Below are 18,361 nucleotides of genomic sequence, written 5' to 3' on the forward strand. Positions count from 1 at the left end.
TATATATTTATTTATTATATATTTCCACACAAAATGACCCAGTTTTTAAATATTTTGTAATTATCTGAAATACATAAGGAAGCAATAATGTCCACACAGGCTCACGGATATAATTCAACAATTTCAAAAACAATTACCAAGTCTTCAAAAGCATCTCGTTTATGATGAACATTCGGGATTTACCGGAGTCATTACGGAAGCAATTATGGGATTCATACACACACACATATATATATACATATATTTATAGCGATTACAAGGATAACATTTTGACAAGAACAGCATTGATAAATTGCGTATGTCTTATAAAATAATTGTGAAATCTAGTAGTGTGGAATCATCGAATTTCTACATTTCTTTGATTTCTGTAAAGCATTACTTTGCTCTCTTTCTCTGTCTTGCAAAATAAGTTTTATATAGAAATACAAATAAGTGAGTGTGAACAAAGGAGTGTGATTGTAGAACAAAAATGGGTAAGTTATTATTAATAATATTATTTACATAAGATAAAGATAAACAAATTTTTATTGTAAAAATTGTTTTATAATATAAATTTTATGTATAGGTAATTTAGTTAGCCAAGCAGAAGAAGCAGTGAACAGTGAACAAACAAATTCATTTAATGGATCTGATTTTATAGGAGAAAACTCTAATAATGTAAATGAAGGGATTTTTCCAAAAGATAAGTCTGCAAATATAGATACTATTGTACCATCAAAATTTCTTACAAAACATGATTTTATTACAACATGGTTCTCTTGGAAGAATGAATTTCTTGCTTATATAAAAGATATTGATAAAACAGAGGCCAATAAACAAATGTGGGGTATCATGCTTTTAAATCGTATGGGCCCTGTTGGTCAAGAAATTTATAGAACATTTTCTTTTTATGATAAAAGTTCAGAAGAAGATATAAATGTACTGATAAAAAAATTTGATATCTACTGTATATATGGAGATAAAAAAAAAGATGAGGAGGATATCGATAAATATATAAATGACTTGAAAGTATGTTCATGAAATTATATATAACACATAATTATATACCTGCAAATTAATTTGTATAAATGTAATAATTTGTCTTTTGCAGCTCACTGCTATTGCACATAATTATGCTGATCCCACAAGTATCATGAAAGAGAAAATTATAGACGAGATCAGTACTCAGTGTTATACAGGAAAAGCTGCACTTTTCATAGAACATAAAGGGAAAAATTTTATACCATTTTTACAATCATTAGATCTCAATAATATTATTCTGTTTTGGAAACAATGTGAAGATTTAATGGTACAAGGAAATAACGAGAAAATACTGAAACAGAATTCTGTCCATGTAACATCAATTATAATAGAATGTAATCGATGTGGTACAACACATAATCCAAATCGATGTCCAGCTTGGGGTGTGCAGTGCACCAAATGTAAACAGTTTAATCATTTGATGGAGTATTGCAAAATTAAATACGTGAATGATTGTACTAAATGCGGAACGAGTCATATTCAGTCGCGTTGTCCGGCATTTGGTGAGCTGTGTACAAACTGCGGCAAGAGCAACCATTTTTCATGGAAATGCCGGATTCCCTTCATAAAAAATTGCTTGAGATGTGGCAAAGATCATATTGCATCCGCGTGTCCTGCACAGGGACAGATATGTCGTCGATGTAACAAACCAAATCATTTGGAAGAACTATGTGCAAGCAAATTGGATGATAGTACAGAGCAGTAGAAGTGTGATAATTCATTTTCTTATTAATATTAAATTTGTATAAAAATTTATATAAAAAAATGCAATACTATATATTTTTACTATATAAAATTTTTACTATTTTTTAGTTTTTGAATATAGATATTAATATTGTACAGTTATTGTATCTAATAATATCAAAACTTGATTTGGAACATAAGTAATAATATTATATATAGATAAATAAGGATAAAAATAAATAATAATATTATCAAGATTTTTCAGATTATTTATTAAATAAAAAGTATTACATTACGCTTGATCACCGGTTGGCATAGACTTTATAATATCGGAATTGCCAGGATCTGTGATCGAAAGCGTACAGACGCGGAAGTATTTACCACAGGCTGTTCCTAACTCAATGTTGTTTCCTGTGTAATGATGTACACCAGTCTTCGCCAACATGGCATAGTACTCGATCTCCGACTTCCTGTTAAATCCGAATTAAGCTGTTTAAAAGGTGAACAAAGATCACACAATTTAATGCCCTATGCACTTACAAGCAAGGGCAGGAGACTACTCCATAGAACTCCTATTCAATTTATAATAAGCGAATTGATAGTCATATTGATTATCATTAACCTTTATTGCATTATTATAATTAAACATAGCTAATTTCTTTACTTGATATAATTCATATTAGTATACTTTTTACAATAAAATGTAAAATTCTTTTTTAACATATATATTTAATTAGAAATTGTTATAAATTTCAGTATTTTTTATATTTAAATATTTATACCTTAGATACATGTTACAATTATTAATTAATACTTATCAGATGTTTAATTAATCTATTTTTAAGATAAACTATCCATACTCAACATGTCAATTCGCTGTTAAAAAAGGAGTGCTACTTCTCAGTCTCACCTCAATGGTGGTGTGTTACTAGCGATGATGACCAACTTGGCTTTGCCTTGACGGAGGGATTTTAGAGTTTGTTTGTAACCAAGAACATATTTACCAGACTTCATGACAAGTGCTAATCTGGTGTTGATGCTCTCTTGAGCTTTTTTCTAAATAAATAAGCAATTAAAAAAATAATTATTAATTATTATTATTTATATCAGTTAATAATCTTTTTGAAAATCAAAAAAATTTGTGAAAAATTAAATGTTATGCACTATATATGTATACAATATATTTAACATATACAACAAAAAATATGTTAATATAATATATGTATTAATAATATAATGTATTAAATTTCGCTGTGAAAATTTACATAAACGAGCACGTGGGCGCACAACAATTCAATTACCTGTTTTTTCTGAGCGACCATTTTTGCAGCTGATTTTTCTCACGACTGTAATAATATTCGTAATTATTAACTCTATGTACATTCAGATAATATATACAAAAAACGATATTAAACGCTTAGAAATCTAACCCGACTTCCAACATACCTCGTGGCAAGACGAATGATGAAAAGGAAAGAACAAAGATGGGATCGCAATGTGCCTTGTGCACCAACGTGCATGAATAGCAAAAAATATATATAGAAGGAAGTCAATCAAGACCCATGTTACTTGTCCAATGTGATTGGCCATCCAATTGGTTAATATCCTCACGCTAAATTCAGATTGTGTATTTGAAATATTTAATAGAAATATTTATTTATATATAAAAATAAGCAAAGAGAACAAGATTTTAAAAAATTAAATATTTCTTAGAAGATATCATGAATATAAGAAATAATTCGAATCAGATCTATATTTTGCTAATAAAAGATTTTTATAAGTAAAATAAAAAATACAAAATAGTAAATTTAACAGGTATTTCGTATATCTCAGATAATTGTAAATTATTGTAAATTGGCGCAATTTGATATAAGATCTGCTGCATTTTTGCATTTTTGCAATTTAATTTTTCGCTCTTTTTCTCTCTTTCCAGTACTTAAATATTTATTATTAATAACATATAAATAATATACATTTCTATTTTACTTTGAATGTAAATAGTATAATGCAACTAAAAAGAATAAACCCTTATATGGGAGTAACAGTTTTTTTTATGTGTACCTATGGTATATAGTAGAGAGAGAGAGAGAGAGAAAGAGAGAGAGAGAGAGAGAGAGAGAATTGTAGGTTGAAGATAATATCAGTAAAAATATAATATTTAATAGTTTTCCAATTACAAATATATTTTTATTTCTGCTGTGCTTATAATATATAGATCAATTTTATTATTAATATAATGAGTTTGTCGCAATAATAATATATTATTTGAAAAGAAAAGAATTATGATTTATTTTCTAAAGGAAGCACGTACATTGTATGTACGTACATGTATTATGTCATTGAAATGATAAGCCGCAAAGTAATAAGATGAACTTCTGCTTAGATAACACAGGTATGATTATATATCATGTGCACAAATTTATTTAAGGCGTTGCGACAATTTGCTCGCCTCCTTTTTTTCACATCATTTTGTGATGTATAAAATATTAGAAAGGAGAGAAGAAGATTAAGAATTTTGCAGCATATATATATATATAGTAATCATTAAATTATGTAAAAAAAAATACATAATCAGTGATTGATGAAATATTCACCTTGTCAGACTTATCATTACAGGCTAAGGATTTACCTTATCTTTTTTTAGTATGTAACTGTGTGTGCATGTGTGTACACTATTCTGTCAAACAATATTTAAACCAAATTTTGATGAAAAATGAATAAAAATAGGATAAATTAATAAGTTTGTTTCTCATATCTCTGAAAAATTTAAATCTCTGATTTTTGTTAAAAACTTAGTACTATACTTTAGTTTATATATGTGCGTATGTATATTACCGATACATAATGTAAAAAGTGATAATAGTTAATGGAAAATATATGTCAAATTAAACAAATAATGAAATAAAAGTTTAAGAAAGCAAAATTATATGAAAATAAAGATTTTATTTATAGATAAGATAGGAGGATATCTAATACCATTTCTATGCATTAAGATAAAAATATAATTTTTTATTGCATATAATAAGTAGAAGCAAATAAGTTATTTTTATCAAACATTTCTTATACTCTTAAACTCTTTAAGGTGAATGTTATAACCCATGTTAAGAATATTTTATTCAGTTTAATGAATAATATTGTGCAGTGAATTTTTTTTGTTAGTATTCTATATAAATTTTATTATAAAGATCAAAAGCATAAATATGAATAATTTTAATTATTTCTACATTTGCAAATATTTTATGTAAGTATTTGAAATTTATTTTGCTTTTTATTGTGCACACAGATACATCTTTAAGATGGAACTCAAATGTGCAATTCAAACGTATAATTGGGGGAAGTTTGGAATGGACAGTATTGTTGCAACTTTAATGAAATCAGCTAATGCTGATTTTGTGGTGGATGAGCAAAAGACTTATGCGGAACTATGGATGGGTACACACGAGAATGGTCCATCATATCTCAAAGACACAGATATCTCCTTACAGAAATACATTCAAGAGAATACTAAAGTGTTAGGTAGTGATACAATACAAATATTTGGCTCTAACTTACCTTTTCTCTTTAAGGTCTTGTCTATAAATAAAGCTTTGTCCATTCAAGTGCATCCAAATAAGGTAATGATATTTTTTAATTAATTGTAAGAGTAGTGTATTATAATTGATTTGTGATTTCAGGAGAAAGCAAAAGAATTGCATGAATTGTATTCGAATATCTACAGAGATCCAAATCATAAACCAGAACTAGCGATAGCTTTAACTCCTTTTGAAGCACTTTGTGGATTCCGTCCAATTACTGAAATAAATAATTATCTGAATAATATACCAGAGTTACTTTCTGTGATAGGAGAAACCAATGTTTGTCGTTTACTTCAAGCGACTGATTCTATGATCAGTGACGCTTTGCGACAATGTTTCTATAGTCTTATGACCTGTGATTCCAATGAAGTGGCACAACAATTGAGAAATTTGATAGACAGATTACACAATACAGGTACAAATTTCTACATATAGAATGTTTAATAAATCATGTTACGAAATTTTCATGTACAAAAAATATATAAATTTGTTTTTTTACAAAATTATCTATCTTTAATAGTTTTGTAACATGATTTACTGAATATCTTATATATTTCTATATTCTTCCTTATTGGAGGAAATCTTTATTAGAAAAGTATAATCATATTCACAGTTGTGCTCTTAGATGATTCTTACAGGCAGTGGATAAAAGCCGATTTATTAAAGCGCCTACACGCAGATTATCCTGGAGATGTGGGTTGTTTTACAATATATCTGTTTAATTATATAACAATGCAACCAGGTGAAGCCATATATATTGGACCAAATATACCTCATGCATATCTCTCTGGTGGTAAATTATTCTTGAATCTTTGGAATTTAGTATACACACTCAAATATAAAAATATAAAAATAAATAATTTATTAAGTTTCCAATTTTTAGATTGCATAGAGTGTATGGCATGTTCAGACAATGTGATAAGAGCTGGACTTACACCAAAACTGAAAGATGTGCCAACTTTAATACAAATATTGTTGTTTGAATGTGAGGTAGCTTCTACCAGAAAGATTCAACCATTTCGGGAGGACGTATTCACCGAAGTTTTTCGTCCACCAGTTCCAGAGTTTGCAGTAGCCAAAATCACTGTGAGTTTTGTATTACCATTCAAAACTTTTGATTGTATTTCACTGAAGAGTATATTTATACTTATATTAAATGTAGCTACCACCTGGGCGGCCATCTCACAATTTAAAACAGAGAAACTCGGCCAGCATACTGTTAATAGTGAGCGGTAAAGCAGAAATATCTTCCAAGATCTTTTCTCGTGGCTCTGTTCTGTTTATCCCTGCTAATGAAGTAGTGGAAATTAAAGTTTTATGTGGCTGTCATCCCATGCTAATGTTTCAAGCGTTTCCAAATGTTTAAAGATACAAAACTCGACCAACAAATATACTTGATTTTCGAATCTTAAAACAATTGGTACACATCAAGTAACTTTTGGTGAGATATCCACTTTTCTAACTACTGTATAAATGTACATAATTTTCCTAAGAAGCATGAATTGAAGCATAATTATAAATTATACATTTCTAGAAACTTATAACAATCATATTAAAAAAATATTATTCGATAAATTTTATTAATAACCAAATATAAAAATAATATATAGATAAGAAAAATCAATCATCTTCCGATTCGTTGCCTCTCTTTGAAGTGCTCTCTGTAGATTTTTCCTCTTCTTTGTAATGTCGATATTCTGGTTTCAATTCCCACATGTTTCTATGGGGATTTTTTAAATTATAGTTACAAACTTCATTGAGAATTTCTTTTAAATAAACCTGAAATTTGAATATACATAAAATTATGACTTTTAAAGTGAATTATGTATTCAAATATTTATGAGTAAATAAGATATATATATATATATATATATATATATATATATATATATATATATATATATATATTTACAATAGGTTGTCTTGTAATTTTCACAAGATCTCTTATATTGTAATATTGATGTTTCTCGAATGCTGCAAAAAGCATATCTTGCACAGCATTTCTATCATCTCTCATTTTCTTTCCTTCTGCTTTCTTCTTTTCAGCATATTCAATCTGTAAAATGTTATTGTCTATGAAAGATTAATCCAATTATGTTAAAAAAGTGTCAAAGAATAATGCTCACATTGTGTTTGTGATCGGATACAGGCTTGAAATTCTGTACAACTCTATCTAATTGTTGAACTTGTCTTTGTGGCACAGAAGCTCTTTTGATACTTTCTAGTTTCAGTTTCATATAACAATTATCAGCTAAAAAAAAATTAGTAGAAAATTATATAAGAAAACATACATATAAATCTCTCTTCTTCAACACACACTTTATTTGTATAAGTAATATACCATATGGTCGGCATTCTAATTTTTGAACAATCCTTCCTTCCATGAAGAGCTTCTCTGTTTCTGGAACAATTGCATCTGAACTTGCTGATGCTGTAAGATTAATAATAGATATTGCCAGAAACACAGCAAACTTAAAAATAATGTCAAACTTACGGGTAACGTGAGAAAATACTCCTAGCATTTGCCTAGTAACTGTTGTAACATCTAGTCTATGTTGTTTTGGTATTTCTTCTTCTCTAGATTCTTTCAGAGCCAAAACAGCCTCTGACAGTTTGAGAGATACTTCAGCTTTCTGTCCAGGATTTCTGAAGAATATATATAAAAACAAAAATAAAATAACATAGGAATAAGATATTAAAATTCCGCATACAATTCTTTTTTAAAATAATTCAAAACGGATTTCTCTTGTAGATTATATATTACATACACAAATTAATGTAGTAATACAAACAAGCTTACTTCGTAATTTTTAATTTGCCGACTTCTATATTGCCAGGCGCTTTCTCCCATTTGTTAGCTATATATTTAGGCACTTTAACAAGCCATACACCACGGCCAGCATTACTCAAATCTAATTCTTTCTCCGTATGCGAGGTATTCGCGGACATTATTGTTATTTCTTTAACAGCGTATAATAAAAAGGTTATTTTTTCTTTTAATACAATATAATATCGTTTTATTTTTTTTGCAAAATATATAAATATCTGGTAATCACGTGAAACGATCCAAATATTTGATACTGTCGTCTGCTTACATCCTACGACCTACGAATACATATAACAGTGACGAGAAGCGTTGGAAATAACTGTGTACTCGATTTGATTCTAGAAAAATTTCGAAGCGTTTGATTGTCCAATCAGAACAAAGAAATATTTGCCCCTTTATCTTGATTGGTCAATTAAACGCTTCAGAATTTTGTAGTGTCAACCTAAATGTATAAAAAATGAACAGATTTAAATTTAATCTAGGACATTTTTATCATTCAGTTGATACAAAATATTTGTGCGACATTATCGTTTTTTAACCTGAACAATCTAGTTGAAATTTACTCGCGTTTCTCATTTTTGTGCATTTACACGTGTGAGATATGTTTATATAATAATATTGTTATTAACGTAATACATTATTAAATCGGAGTAAAAAATGCTGAATTCTTCTCAAACAGGTGATGTTAATGTACTGAAATCAATATATTAGATATGTAAGAGATTCTGTAATCATAATATTATTACAATGTGTTTTACAATATATATAATACTGCATTTATTGTAAAATATTCTTTCACGATAAACAATCTGTTTTATTTTTAATTAATACAGTAAACTATTATAATAGCAATAATATAATTATACTCATATATATAAATTTAGATTTTTTTTTACAAAGTATGAGTCTATAAATTGTCTATTGGAATTATAAATTACATGGCAATCTGACAGCAATTGTTGTAATATTTAATGAATAATAAATTATTACTATTATTAAGTGATTGTAAAAAGAATAATGAAGCAATATTTTTTAATACAGCTGTCATGATTTACAAATTTTATTGCTTTTCTCACAAATCAACATTGCATGAAATTTCTTTAGCAAAACCATGAATTATTTCAAATTTAAAGTTTATTCAAAATTAATTCACAATATAGAGGTACATTGGATCTATTAAGAAAATTGTTCAAAATCTAAAAATTATTAAACATAGTATTTTTATTAAACATAGTATTGGAAAATCACTATATAAATATAAATATTTCTGTTATTTCTCTCTCTCTCTCTCTCTCTCTCTGAAAAGACAGTATATAAAATATATATCATTAAATAAATATAAAATTTAATTATATATTTGTTGCAGATTATAGATTGTCTCAATAACTAAGTACTAAATTATGAAGGAACTCACAACGAAACAATTACAGAGAAAGGAAAAGAAAAAAGCAAAGATGGCAGCGTTTTTGGAAATTGCAAAACTCAATGATAAAGACAAGGAAGCAAAATTACAAGCTTTGAAACAGGTTTATATCTGAATCTAGAATAATTTAAAATAAAAATTTGTAACTAATATTTTGAAATAATTTTCAGACATCAACCATTACTGATAGGATTAACAATCTAAATAATAATAATGTTATGGGAGAAAATTCTAATCATAAACGATCTTATAAAGATTTAGATGCTACATCCTCAAAAACTTATAAGGAAAAGAAAGATTGTTGTGAATCAGAGTCACAGGCTAACAATAAAAAGCCTAGGTATTTTAGTTAATTTATGAACAAAGTATTTATATATATTGGGAATAATTTATTTTGTTTTTTATACAGATTAAGCAATTGCGACGAATACATAAAATTAAAGGAAGAACTTAGAAAACGTAAAAAAAAGCTTCAAGCAATTCCAAGAATTATACTTAAAGCAGTTGGTGAGAATGCTACTCTAGATATTGGAAATATGAAGAGGAGAATACCAATATTTCTCAGTGATGTGCAACATCTTCTGCTGTATTCGTTGCTTGGACATCATTCTCCCTACCTACCAGCCAGATGGTGTCAACTTGAAAAATATAACAGAGTAATAATCACAGTATTATATTTCCAAAAGTAGTATTTTATTTTAGAGATAATCTAAATTATGTACATTTGAGTAATTCAAAATAATTTTTCTTAAAGGTAACCCATACTGTAGTTTTTGTAGTTGAAGGATTATCTTCATATCATTTCATGTCTTATGAAAGCATGTTTCCACACATAGTAAATAATTTGAAGCACCGTTTAGAAGTAATAACACCTGCTGTTTATGGAGCATCTATAATAGAAGAACTCGCGGCTGTTCCTTTGACAGGAACTCAAAGTGATAAATTAATAAGACGTGTGTATATGTATAATTACTAATATACTTTTTAAGTTTATTTTAGCTATAAAGTACAAAATTTTAATTAAATATTTCTAAAGTACAATAGTTATAAGTTATAAGATATAATAAAGTATATTATTTATTTTGTGAATAAAATAGATAATTCTCATTTTTCAGGATATGGCTCTGTAGAAACTGCTTTGCAAACAAATGGAAATGTCATAAAATTGTTGAGAAGTGTTTTCCCAATGCATTCAGCAAGTAACGATGTGAAGAATGCACTTGAACACAATATAAATTTACCATCTACTGATAAATTTTGTAGAACAAAGCTGCTTTTGTCATTATCACAGATGGTGGAAGAAAATTATCCTGTACCTTTGAAAGGAACATTAGCAGAAAAGTAAGATTTTTTCATTAAACACACAGAAGTTATATTGTACAAAATTGTAATATAATTACAATTTGATTTAAGATATGGTTCATATCTATTGACAAAAGATGTTTATGAAGAAGCTACAGCAACATCGCCAATGTTCGGTTTAGATTGCGAAATGTGTCTGACAACAAGCAGTAATCTGGAACTCACTAGAATTACCATCGTGGATGAAAGTATGAAAGTAAGTACCATTACATGTTTGCGCATTAAAAGGAAACATATAAATTAAATAAATTTGCGTTTGAATCTTTGCCACAGATTATTTATGACAGTTTAGTAAAACCAGAGAACGTGATAACGAATTATTTAACCCGGTACAGCGGTATTACCAAAGAGATGTTGAACAATGTCACAGTTACATTGCACAATGTTCAGCAAACATTAAGAACGATACTTCCTGCAGATGCGATTCTTGTAGGACAAAGCTTGAATTCTGATTTGCACACATTAAAAATGATGCATCCTTATATCATTGATACTTCTGTAATATTTAATCTCACAGGAGACAGGTATTCTATGTGGATTATCATAAATATTAATGTTATATCCTCTTGTGCATTTGTTTGATTTTGTTTTTTTTTATACAGGTATAGGAAAACTAAATTACAAGTTTTGGCGCGCGAGTTTCTTGGAGAGAGTATTCAAGATAGTAAAGCTGGACATTGCTCGGCAGAAGATTCAAAGGCTTCTATGAAATTGGTCCAATTAAAATTAGCGAATAGTGTTGATTATGGGGACGCGGTATTGCTCGGTGATCGCAATATAAGAATGGAAGAAGAAATGGATAAGGAGAAATCGCAACGGACATTGGAGAAAACGGAAGTGAAAAAATACGCCACGTCGATATTTACTCATATAACAAAAAATAAAAATACCGCCGCCATCATAGGTAGCAATGAAATAATATCGGATTATTCCAAATATCTGACGAATTCGTCTCTTAATGTTATGGATGATGAAAATTTCACAAAGAATGATCAAGTTAGTACATGATATTAAATATTTCTATCTAGAACAAAATGTATTCGTACCAAACAAATATAAAACAAATTAAAAAAAAAGATAGAAATAACCAAGAATCATATAGTCAATTATTTATATGTTTAACATTGATATTACATTGATTACAGGTACGTCTCGTAATAGTGGATAATGATAAAAACGCCGTTGATCGAACTACAGAAATTGCAATGGAACATTCTTTTGTGTTATGTCACGTGAGAATTAAGGAAGAACAATTGAAAGACGAGCAGATAAATAAAACGTTGCACGCTGTAAATAAATGGAGCTATAAACTTTGGCAACATAATGCGATAAACAGCCTTGCATGTGTGATATTTGGAGGACAGAATAATGCGAATGGCACCTGTTTCTTGAATATCAAGACAGAAGTATCAGACCTTGTTATACGAGCTTAGAAAACTCAACGATTTTGTTGCTTTGGATATATCTCTATTGAATAACCTGTGCAAACAAGAAACAAACTGATCTTATCAATATGGGATACAAAAATGCAAAGAAATCCGTTCGTAGTTATGTATCAATTTAGATACAATTGTACAAATAAGTATCGTTGATAGCTATTTTATATTCTTGATTTCTTTTGTATTATGTATTTTGATGTTTGGTAAAAAAATTATCAAATTATTTGCAGAATATATTTATTTATATAACATACCTTATATATATATATATAGGATGAATTTTTTGTTAAAAACAGAAAAAATGAACCAGAAATATATTCAATGTATTTAAATATATGCAATAAACATACTTATCGCATATATATAAATACATTGAACATTACAAAATTATATTAACATAATTAAATAAAAGATACAGCATCATTTTCAATGTTACTTCTTGATAACACTATATATTATTTTATTCTAGATAACACTGATTGCCCAAAATATGTCAAATAGTGATAAAAATCATAATATAGCATACATAAATATAGTAACTTATTTTTATATTAATTTATTACAAAAGTTAATGAATTTACGAAACATTGAAATGAAACTTAAATGATACAATTCAAAACGCGTTATTAAAAAATCGACTTTTCGATGTGGCTCGCTGCTTTTCAAGATATATCTTATAAGCCGAAACTGATTCCCGACTGTTTCTATCAAGCATACGTTGCCTGAACGAAACTGCTGCGGAACCACTTTTTAATGATTCTTTCTTAGCCTTCCGCATGTTTATAACAGTGAATTGTGTGGTGCTACCAGATGTACTCAATGTAAGAAAGCCATCGGCCTTCGCAATCGTCGCCTTCGATTTCGAACCGTGCGACAATGGCATAATCTGTTCCTGGTTTCGTGAAAGTTTCTGCCTTTTTTTTGCTTTCGTTGGGAGATCCGTAAGATTTTCGACCACGTCGTCCGGAAGTCGTTTCAGTCTACCTGTAGACGATGGTAAAAAGTCGTTCTTCTCGACACCTTTTTTTCTTTGTTTTCTATCAGGAATCTTTAAAATTTGTTCCTGAATCGTATTTTCGACATTTTCTCGCTTTTTCTTCTTTAATTCTTTCTTAGCCCTAACGCGCATCTCTGCAGCATGAATAGCTTCTAGTGCTTCATCTCGTGCTTTAGCAAAAGCGTTTTTGGAATTAATTGTGTCTGATCCAACATTTTGTAGTTTATTAGATGCTAGACTCTTACCGGATTTTAATTTCGAAATTCCAATTTGTAACGGTGAAGTTTTCTCTTCTCTCTTCTTTTTCTTTATTAATTTTTCCGACACAATTTCTTTACTTTCTGCTATCTTTTGCCGTTTAGATTTGTTTTCGACAGCTATGTCCGCGGATAAATCAAACTCTGAACTATCTACAATTTCATAATTTCTTTTCTTGCGTTGCGCTAACTCCGTTTTGTTTTTGCGAATATTCTTTTGCGGTACATTCTCTTCGTTTACATTTTTATCTTGTTCAATTACGCTAAGTTGCTTCTTCTTCTGTTTCGTTTCTTTTTCATTAATTTGATTATCTTTACAAGTATCATTTTCTATAATTGATAGGTGTGCAAGTTTAACACGTTTCTTCTTTTTAGGAGCATCTGATTCCATCATATCTTGAGAGAGGACTTTATCGGTGATGTTTTCGCTTGAAATATCTTCTGTTTGCGCCTTACGTTTCTTCTGTTTCTTTCTACGCTTCTGTATGGTATCATCACTTGACGGAGTTATCAGATTAGGTATTTCCTTTTCATCATTTTCCAATTCTATTTTAGTTTGCGCAATATCTTTTGCCTTTTTAATGGGTGACAATTTTTTCTTTTCTGAATCGATTTCTGTGTTCAATTTTAATGCTGGCATACTTTCATTTAATTTATCTTTTATAAGATATCTTATTGTAGGTGATTCAGTATGAGTAATATTTATTGTTTTCTGTAATTCACCCATCTTGGAAAATTTCGGTTTTGAGAGTCCTGCTTTCTTTACAGCTTCCGCTAGATCGGATGGAAGACTGCTATTTAATAGTTTTTTTTCATTATCTATTTGATTAAACTCCCTTAAACTAATATCTTCTTTTAATATAGAATTTTTCTTTGATTTCTTTTTCTTAAGCGAAGTATCTTGTGCTGTTTTTGTATTATCTATCTTGGTATCCTGAATTTCCAAAATTCTTTCGGGTGTAAGTGTTTCATTAAATTCTTCATATTTCCGTATATAAGTATCAAGTTTTGGAGTACTACATTCCATTGATAGACGCGATTTTGACAACTTTCTTGTAGATGTTATTTCAGACTTATTTAATTGTTCTACTACATCTTTCGGAGAAAATTGTACATTCGATTTCTTTTTCTTCTTAATTGACGAGTTAGGTGTATAACTTTTATCTTTTACTTCTTTCTTTTTCATAACTTTATTTTCTTCCCTTATGCTTTGCTTAATTTCGCTTTCATTGTCTACTTCCTCTTCTTTTGCATATTCAGCTTCTTCCACATTTTGCTCATTTTCTTCTTCGCTATTCCTTTCTTTTTCTTCGTCATCATCATCATCTTCATTATCTTCTTCTTCTATTTCATCTTCATTATCTTCTTCTTCTATTTCATCATCATTAACTATAAAATCTTCGAGATCTGAACCATTGTCATCAGGATCTGATACTTCTGATTCTGAAGCTCTGCACTCATCACCGGGTACATTATCATCAGAAAACTTTTGTTCTTTTCCATCCAGATTATATTCCCTCTTGATATCAGAGTGTATTGATGTATTGACATCAGTACTACTATCAGTATTACTATCACTGTTTGCTGCAAACAGAAAACTTGGAATTCCAATGCTATTTTTACTTTCATCATCATTCGATTCCTCGTTAGGATCTGATCCCATATATGCTATTGTAGAATAACTTCTACATTCAAAATCCATAGCTGGTATAACTATTTCGCTATTATCATCATTATCGCTTTCATCATTTAAATATGTTGATGTTTTGGCATTTGACAAGTTCTTTTCTTCAGATTCGCTTGTATTTGCATCTTTATTTTGTGACTTATTCAAGGAATGCTTTTTCTTTGATGTCTTTTTTTTTGCATCTGTGCTATCTGATTCTTTTTCTGAGTAGTCCTCTCGAGATTTATTTATAGAAATATTTTTCGTAGCTTTAGCTTCTTGTCTTGAAGACATATCTTTTGTTGAAGATTTATTTAATGATTTTCTTCTTTCCATCGATTTTGATAAAGATTTATTTTTCTTATTTACTTGTAAGCTTTTGTTTAATTCATTTATATCATCTGATTGAATTGATTCATCTGATTCATCATATATTTGAAATAATCGATCTCCATCTTTCGCAAAAGTTTGCCTTGATTTATTTAATTTGGGAACAGGTCGGTCATTATTTTGATTTGAAACTGTTTTAAACTCATTTATAGATTTATTTACAGCCGCGATTAAATCATCTTCATCTTCCGTAGAGCTAAGTGAATCCTTATAGTTTTTTATCATCTTCTTCATTCTTGAAATTGAATTAATTATTTTATTATTACAATCTATTTTTTCTTCTTCTATCAAGGATTTTTTATTACAATTCCCCACCTTTGCATCTACGCGATTCTCTAATAGATCTTCACTTATCATGGGCAATTTTTTAGCAATTATTTGTTCATGATCTGTAGTCTTCGCATCTAATCGGCTCTTTAATAACACGGTATCATCGGAATCATATTCGAAAGATTCTGCTTCTTTTGCCGTTTTCATGTTTTCAGCATCCAACCATGCTTTCTTATCCACCAAAACAAGATCACATTCAACTTCGCTTTCACTTTCTGGTTCTTTCAATAAATTAGAGTACACCGAGTTGGTTTCAATATCAAGTTCTTCCTCAACGTTTTTTTTATTTGAGTTGTCATTAGTAATATCATGAAATACATTAATATCAACAATAACATCACGATCGGTATTCATGTTTGTGTCGTTCTGATTCTCCAATTTCAAATTCTCTTTTTTTTTCTCTAAATGTATATTATCTGTACTTTTCCGTTTTGATTCTTGTTTTACAGTATTTTTGTAATTACTTTTTGTTTCTGCTTTTTCACATGGCATATTTATTGCGAATTTTCCAGAAGTTTCTGTTACATTAGAAGGTTGAGTATCTTGAATTATTGCATTATCTTCATTTGATTCATTGAATTCGGAATTACTTGTCTTTAGCGCAGCATTTGAGGATTCTAGAACTGATTCTATTGCATGCTTAGAGTTTCTTCGTTCTTGTTCTGTAAAATCAATATTATCAATAATATTATCCTGAATTGGCTGTTTCTCCATTATATTAGATTGATCGTTTGAATTTTTCACTGATGACATAACTATTAAATCTGTTAAATCAGAATTAAAGTGAGATATGTTTGAGGAAGCTTCATTTTTATTCTGATACAGACTTTGTTCTTCTAACATTAATTTCATTTTATTATCGCCAATTATAGAAACAGAGCTCAAACTTTTCTTGTTATCACTTTCCTCTTTTGTTTTATTTTGATTCTTAGATAAACACGAAATTTTATTCAATTCTATATTATTAGAATCTTTGTTGACATCAGAATCAGTATCCATAATAGTATGCTCTGTTTTATCTGATTTAGTGATCTCTTCCATTATGTTGTCAGTAGATTTACTTATATGTTTAACAGGTGTTTTATCTTTGACAATAATTTCATTAGCTGATCCTACATCTTCCTCTCGTGATAAAATTGATTTACATTCTGCTTCATGTACCAAGCTCTGTCTTTTAATCGTATCATTTACAGAAAGATTATCTAAACACTTTTGCTTACATGTTAAATCTGAACTTGAAGAGTCTATAGAAATATTCATTTTTTCCTCAATATCATCAATAATTTCTTTGGATAGAATACATTGTTTCATTGTAGCTTCTGTGGATTCTTTCGAGTGACGTCGTTTGTTTAAATTTGACTCATTTTTCGTAAATTTAGTTTCCTTTTCATTTGATGATTTATTCGCAAATATTGGAGTCGGAGATTTCGTACTTAGTGATATCACATTAGTACTAGAATGTATGTTGCTTTCTAATGTGTCATTAATAATATTCAGAGTTTGATTTTCCTTATTACTCGGACTTTCTTTTTGTTCTTCAACAGAAGTATTCAAGTTTTCAACCTTAATCATTAATTCCTTTGTGAGTGATTGTTTTAATGATATTTCTATTCCTGATAAATTTTTATTTATTTCCAGTTTTTCTTCTTTTTTAGAATTTGAAAGATTTGAAAAACTGTCCTGTGTGGACATTTCAGTTGTACTATCACTAGATGGTAAATTTTCCTCAGAGTTGGATTCTTCAACTATTGTAAATGTAAAAAAAACACTAATGAATCAGTAAAAGACTAAAATATAGAAGCTACATGCTTATCCAAACTGATAGCACACAGTCGATATTAAATAAAATGGTTGAGTTACAGGTCAAAGGCGAAAATATAGTAAGCCATCGATATCTATAAAAGCGACAAGATATTTTAGCGAGCAGTGATAGCGATTCTTGGAAAACTGCAGAGAAATTCAGGAAAATTATTAAAAGAGAAAAAAAAGAAGAATAAAAAGAGAAAATTGACTTGCGTCACGTTTACATCCCGATCGATGACAATGATGATAATCGGCGCGAAATGATGTTGAATCGACCGTTACAATTAACCGTCTCGCGCGTCTCATGCATGTAGCGTGCGAAAAAACGAACCATACAAACCTGTTTTATGCTCTGCATCATCGTCCGATTCTCTGGTAGAGCGCGGCATCCTCGTAATTATATATATCGCGCTAATAAAATAATCTCTTTCGCAGAAAGTAAGAAAGATATGCACGTAGCGGGCGCCGATGAAGAAAGGTTATCAGAAACCACGTGTTTTACTGCCGACACGAATTTCGAAAGTTCAAGAACGACAGAGCCGACAATTGATGGACGACACCGATTTTCCGTTGTCCCGCGCACGATTC

General features: G+C 29.3%; 6 protein-coding genes across 17 annotated transcripts; 3 read left to right on the plus strand and 3 right to left on the minus strand.

Moving 5' to 3' along the window:
* Positions 1–86: 86 nt before the first annotated feature.
* Positions 87–1,961, plus strand: LOC126849212 (uncharacterized). The gene is made up of 3 exons (XM_050590859.1): positions 87–473; positions 566–1,008; positions 1,091–1,961. The coding sequence occupies exons 1-3, from the start codon at positions 470–472 to the stop codon at positions 1,724–1,726; spliced, it is 1,083 nt and encodes a 360-aa protein (XP_050446816.1). The 5' UTR covers positions 87–469; the 3' UTR covers positions 1,727–1,961.
* LOC126849268 (60S ribosomal protein L30) lies at positions 1,953–3,295 on the minus strand. Of its 2 annotated transcripts, none has more exons than XM_050590952.1 (4): positions 3,151–3,295; positions 3,006–3,050; positions 2,615–2,760; positions 1,953–2,174 (listed from the first exon to the last, which is right to left on the minus strand). In XM_050590952.1, exons 2-4 carry the CDS (start codon positions 3,024–3,026, stop codon positions 1,997–1,999), a joined length of 345 nt encoding a protein of 114 aa, XP_050446909.1. In that variant the 5' UTR covers positions 3,027–3,050; positions 3,151–3,295; the 3' UTR covers positions 1,953–1,996. The 2 variants fall into 2 exon arrangements, with proteins under 2 accessions (XP_050446909.1, XP_050446910.1); XM_050590953.1 differs by having other exon boundaries at positions 3,140–3,199.
* A 505-nt stretch (positions 3,296–3,800) lies between these two features.
* On the plus strand, positions 3,801–6,899 carry LOC126849205 (mannose-6-phosphate isomerase). 8 transcript variants are annotated; one of them, XM_050590849.1, is made up of 6 exons: positions 3,801–4,096; positions 4,988–5,318; positions 5,379–5,694; positions 5,893–6,069; positions 6,163–6,365; positions 6,442–6,899. In XM_050590849.1, exons 2-6 carry the CDS (start codon positions 5,001–5,003, stop codon positions 6,643–6,645), a joined length of 1,218 nt encoding a protein of 405 aa, XP_050446806.1. In that variant the 5' UTR covers positions 3,801–4,096; positions 4,988–5,000; the 3' UTR covers positions 6,646–6,899. The 8 variants fall into 8 exon arrangements, with proteins under 8 accessions (XP_050446806.1, XP_050446808.1, XP_050446801.1 ...); XM_050590851.1 differs by having other exon boundaries at positions 4,988–5,220; positions 5,548–5,694; positions 5,893–6,072; XM_050590844.1 differs by having other exon boundaries at positions 3,803–4,096; positions 5,893–6,072.
* On the minus strand, positions 6,832–8,374 carry LOC126849226 (general transcription factor IIF subunit 2). Of its 3 annotated transcripts, none has more exons than XM_050590886.1 (6): positions 8,080–8,374; positions 7,774–7,925; positions 7,621–7,680; positions 7,406–7,530; positions 7,192–7,335; positions 6,832–7,058 (listed from the first exon to the last, which is right to left on the minus strand). In XM_050590886.1, the coding sequence occupies exons 1-6, from the start codon at positions 8,226–8,228 to the stop codon at positions 6,900–6,902; spliced, it is 789 nt and encodes a 262-aa protein (XP_050446843.1). In that variant the 5' UTR covers positions 8,229–8,374; the 3' UTR covers positions 6,832–6,899. The 3 variants fall into 3 exon arrangements, with proteins under 3 accessions (XP_050446843.1, XP_050446842.1, XP_050446841.1); XM_050590885.1 differs by having other exon boundaries at positions 7,621–7,710; XM_050590884.1 differs by having other exon boundaries at positions 7,621–7,925.
* A 232-nt stretch (positions 8,375–8,606) lies between these two features.
* LOC126849166 (RNA exonuclease 5) lies at positions 8,607–12,553 on the plus strand. 2 transcript variants are annotated; one of them, XM_050590772.1, is made up of 10 exons: positions 8,607–8,785; positions 9,480–9,632; positions 9,700–9,869; positions 9,939–10,185; positions 10,284–10,482; positions 10,645–10,870; positions 10,943–11,087; positions 11,165–11,415; positions 11,494–11,887; positions 12,037–12,553. In XM_050590772.1, exons 2-10 carry the CDS (start codon positions 9,507–9,509, stop codon positions 12,322–12,324), a joined length of 2,046 nt encoding a protein of 681 aa, XP_050446729.1. In that variant the 5' UTR covers positions 8,607–8,785; positions 9,480–9,506; the 3' UTR covers positions 12,325–12,553. The 2 variants fall into 2 exon arrangements, with proteins under 2 accessions (XP_050446729.1, XP_050446728.1); XM_050590771.1 differs by having other exon boundaries at positions 8,608–8,785; positions 9,473–9,632.
* A 77-nt stretch (positions 12,554–12,630) lies between these two features.
* LOC126849301 (reticulocyte-binding protein homolog 2a-like) lies at positions 12,631–18,162 on the minus strand. Its single transcript, XM_050590994.1, has 2 exons — positions 18,114–18,162; positions 12,631–17,715 (listed from the first exon to the last, which is right to left on the minus strand). The coding sequence occupies exons 1-2, from the start codon at positions 18,160–18,162 to the stop codon at positions 12,944–12,946; spliced, it is 4,821 nt and encodes a 1,606-aa protein (XP_050446951.1). The 3' UTR covers positions 12,631–12,943.
* Positions 18,163–18,361: the final 199 nt, after the last annotated feature.

Source organism: Cataglyphis hispanica, chromosome 4, assembly GCF_021464435.1.
Source record: "Cataglyphis hispanica isolate Lineage 1 chromosome 4, ULB_Chis1_1.0, whole genome shotgun sequence".
NCBI lineage: Eukaryota > Metazoa > Arthropoda > Insecta > Hymenoptera > Formicidae > Cataglyphis > Cataglyphis hispanica.

Coding starts and splice junctions, on each gene's coding strand:
- LOC126849212 (XM_050590859.1), top strand. Junction 1,009..1,090: donor AATATATAAATGACTTGAAA/GTATGTTCATGA, acceptor TGTCTTTTGCAG/CTCACTGCTATTGCACATAA.
- LOC126849268 (XM_050590952.1), bottom strand. CDS start 3,026: ATGGTCGCTCAGAAAAAACAG. Junction 2,761..3,005: donor TGGTCGCTCAGAAAAAACAG/GTAATTGAATTG, acceptor TTATTTATTTAG/AAAAAAGCTCAAGAGAGCAT. Junction 2,175..2,614: donor AGTAACACACCACCATTGAG/GTGAGACTGAGA, acceptor CGGATTTAACAG/GAAGTCGGAGATCGAGTACT.
- LOC126849205 (XM_050590844.1), top strand. CDS start 5,001: ATGGAACTCAAATGTGCAATTCAAACGTATAATTGGGGGAAGTTTGGA. Junction 5,319..5,378: donor TTCAAGTGCATCCAAATAAG/GTAATGATATTT, acceptor TTGTGATTTCAG/GAGAAAGCAAAAGAATTGCA. Junction 6,073..6,162: donor TCATGCATATCTCTCTGGTG/GTAAATTATTCT, acceptor TCCAATTTTTAG/ATTGCATAGAGTGTATGGCA.
- LOC126849226 (XM_050590884.1), bottom strand. CDS start 8,228: ATGTCCGCGAATACCTCGCATACGGAGAAAGAATTAGATTTGAGTAAT. Junction 7,336..7,405: donor TATCCGATCACAAACACAAT/GTGAGCATTATT, acceptor AACATTTTACAG/ATTGAATATGCTGAAAAGAA. Junction 7,059..7,191: donor AAATTACAAGACAACCTATT/GTAAATATATAT, acceptor TTCAAATTTCAG/GTTTATTTAAAAGAAATTCT.
- LOC126849166 (XM_050590772.1), top strand. CDS start 9,507: ATGAAGGAACTCACAACGAAACAATTACAGAGAAAGGAAAAGAAAAAA. Junction 9,870..9,938: donor GCTAACAATAAAAAGCCTAG/GTATTTTAGTTA, acceptor TTTTTTATACAG/ATTAAGCAATTGCGACGAAT. Junction 11,888..12,036: donor ATTTCACAAAGAATGATCAA/GTTAGTACATGA, acceptor CATTGATTACAG/GTACGTCTCGTAATAGTGGA.
- LOC126849301 (XM_050590994.1), bottom strand. CDS start 18,162: ATGCCGCGCTCTACCAGAGAATCGGACGATGATGCAGAGCATAAAACA. Junction 17,716..18,113: donor TGATGCAGAGCATAAAACAG/GTTTGTATGGTT, acceptor CATTTACAATAG/TTGAAGAATCCAACTCTGAG.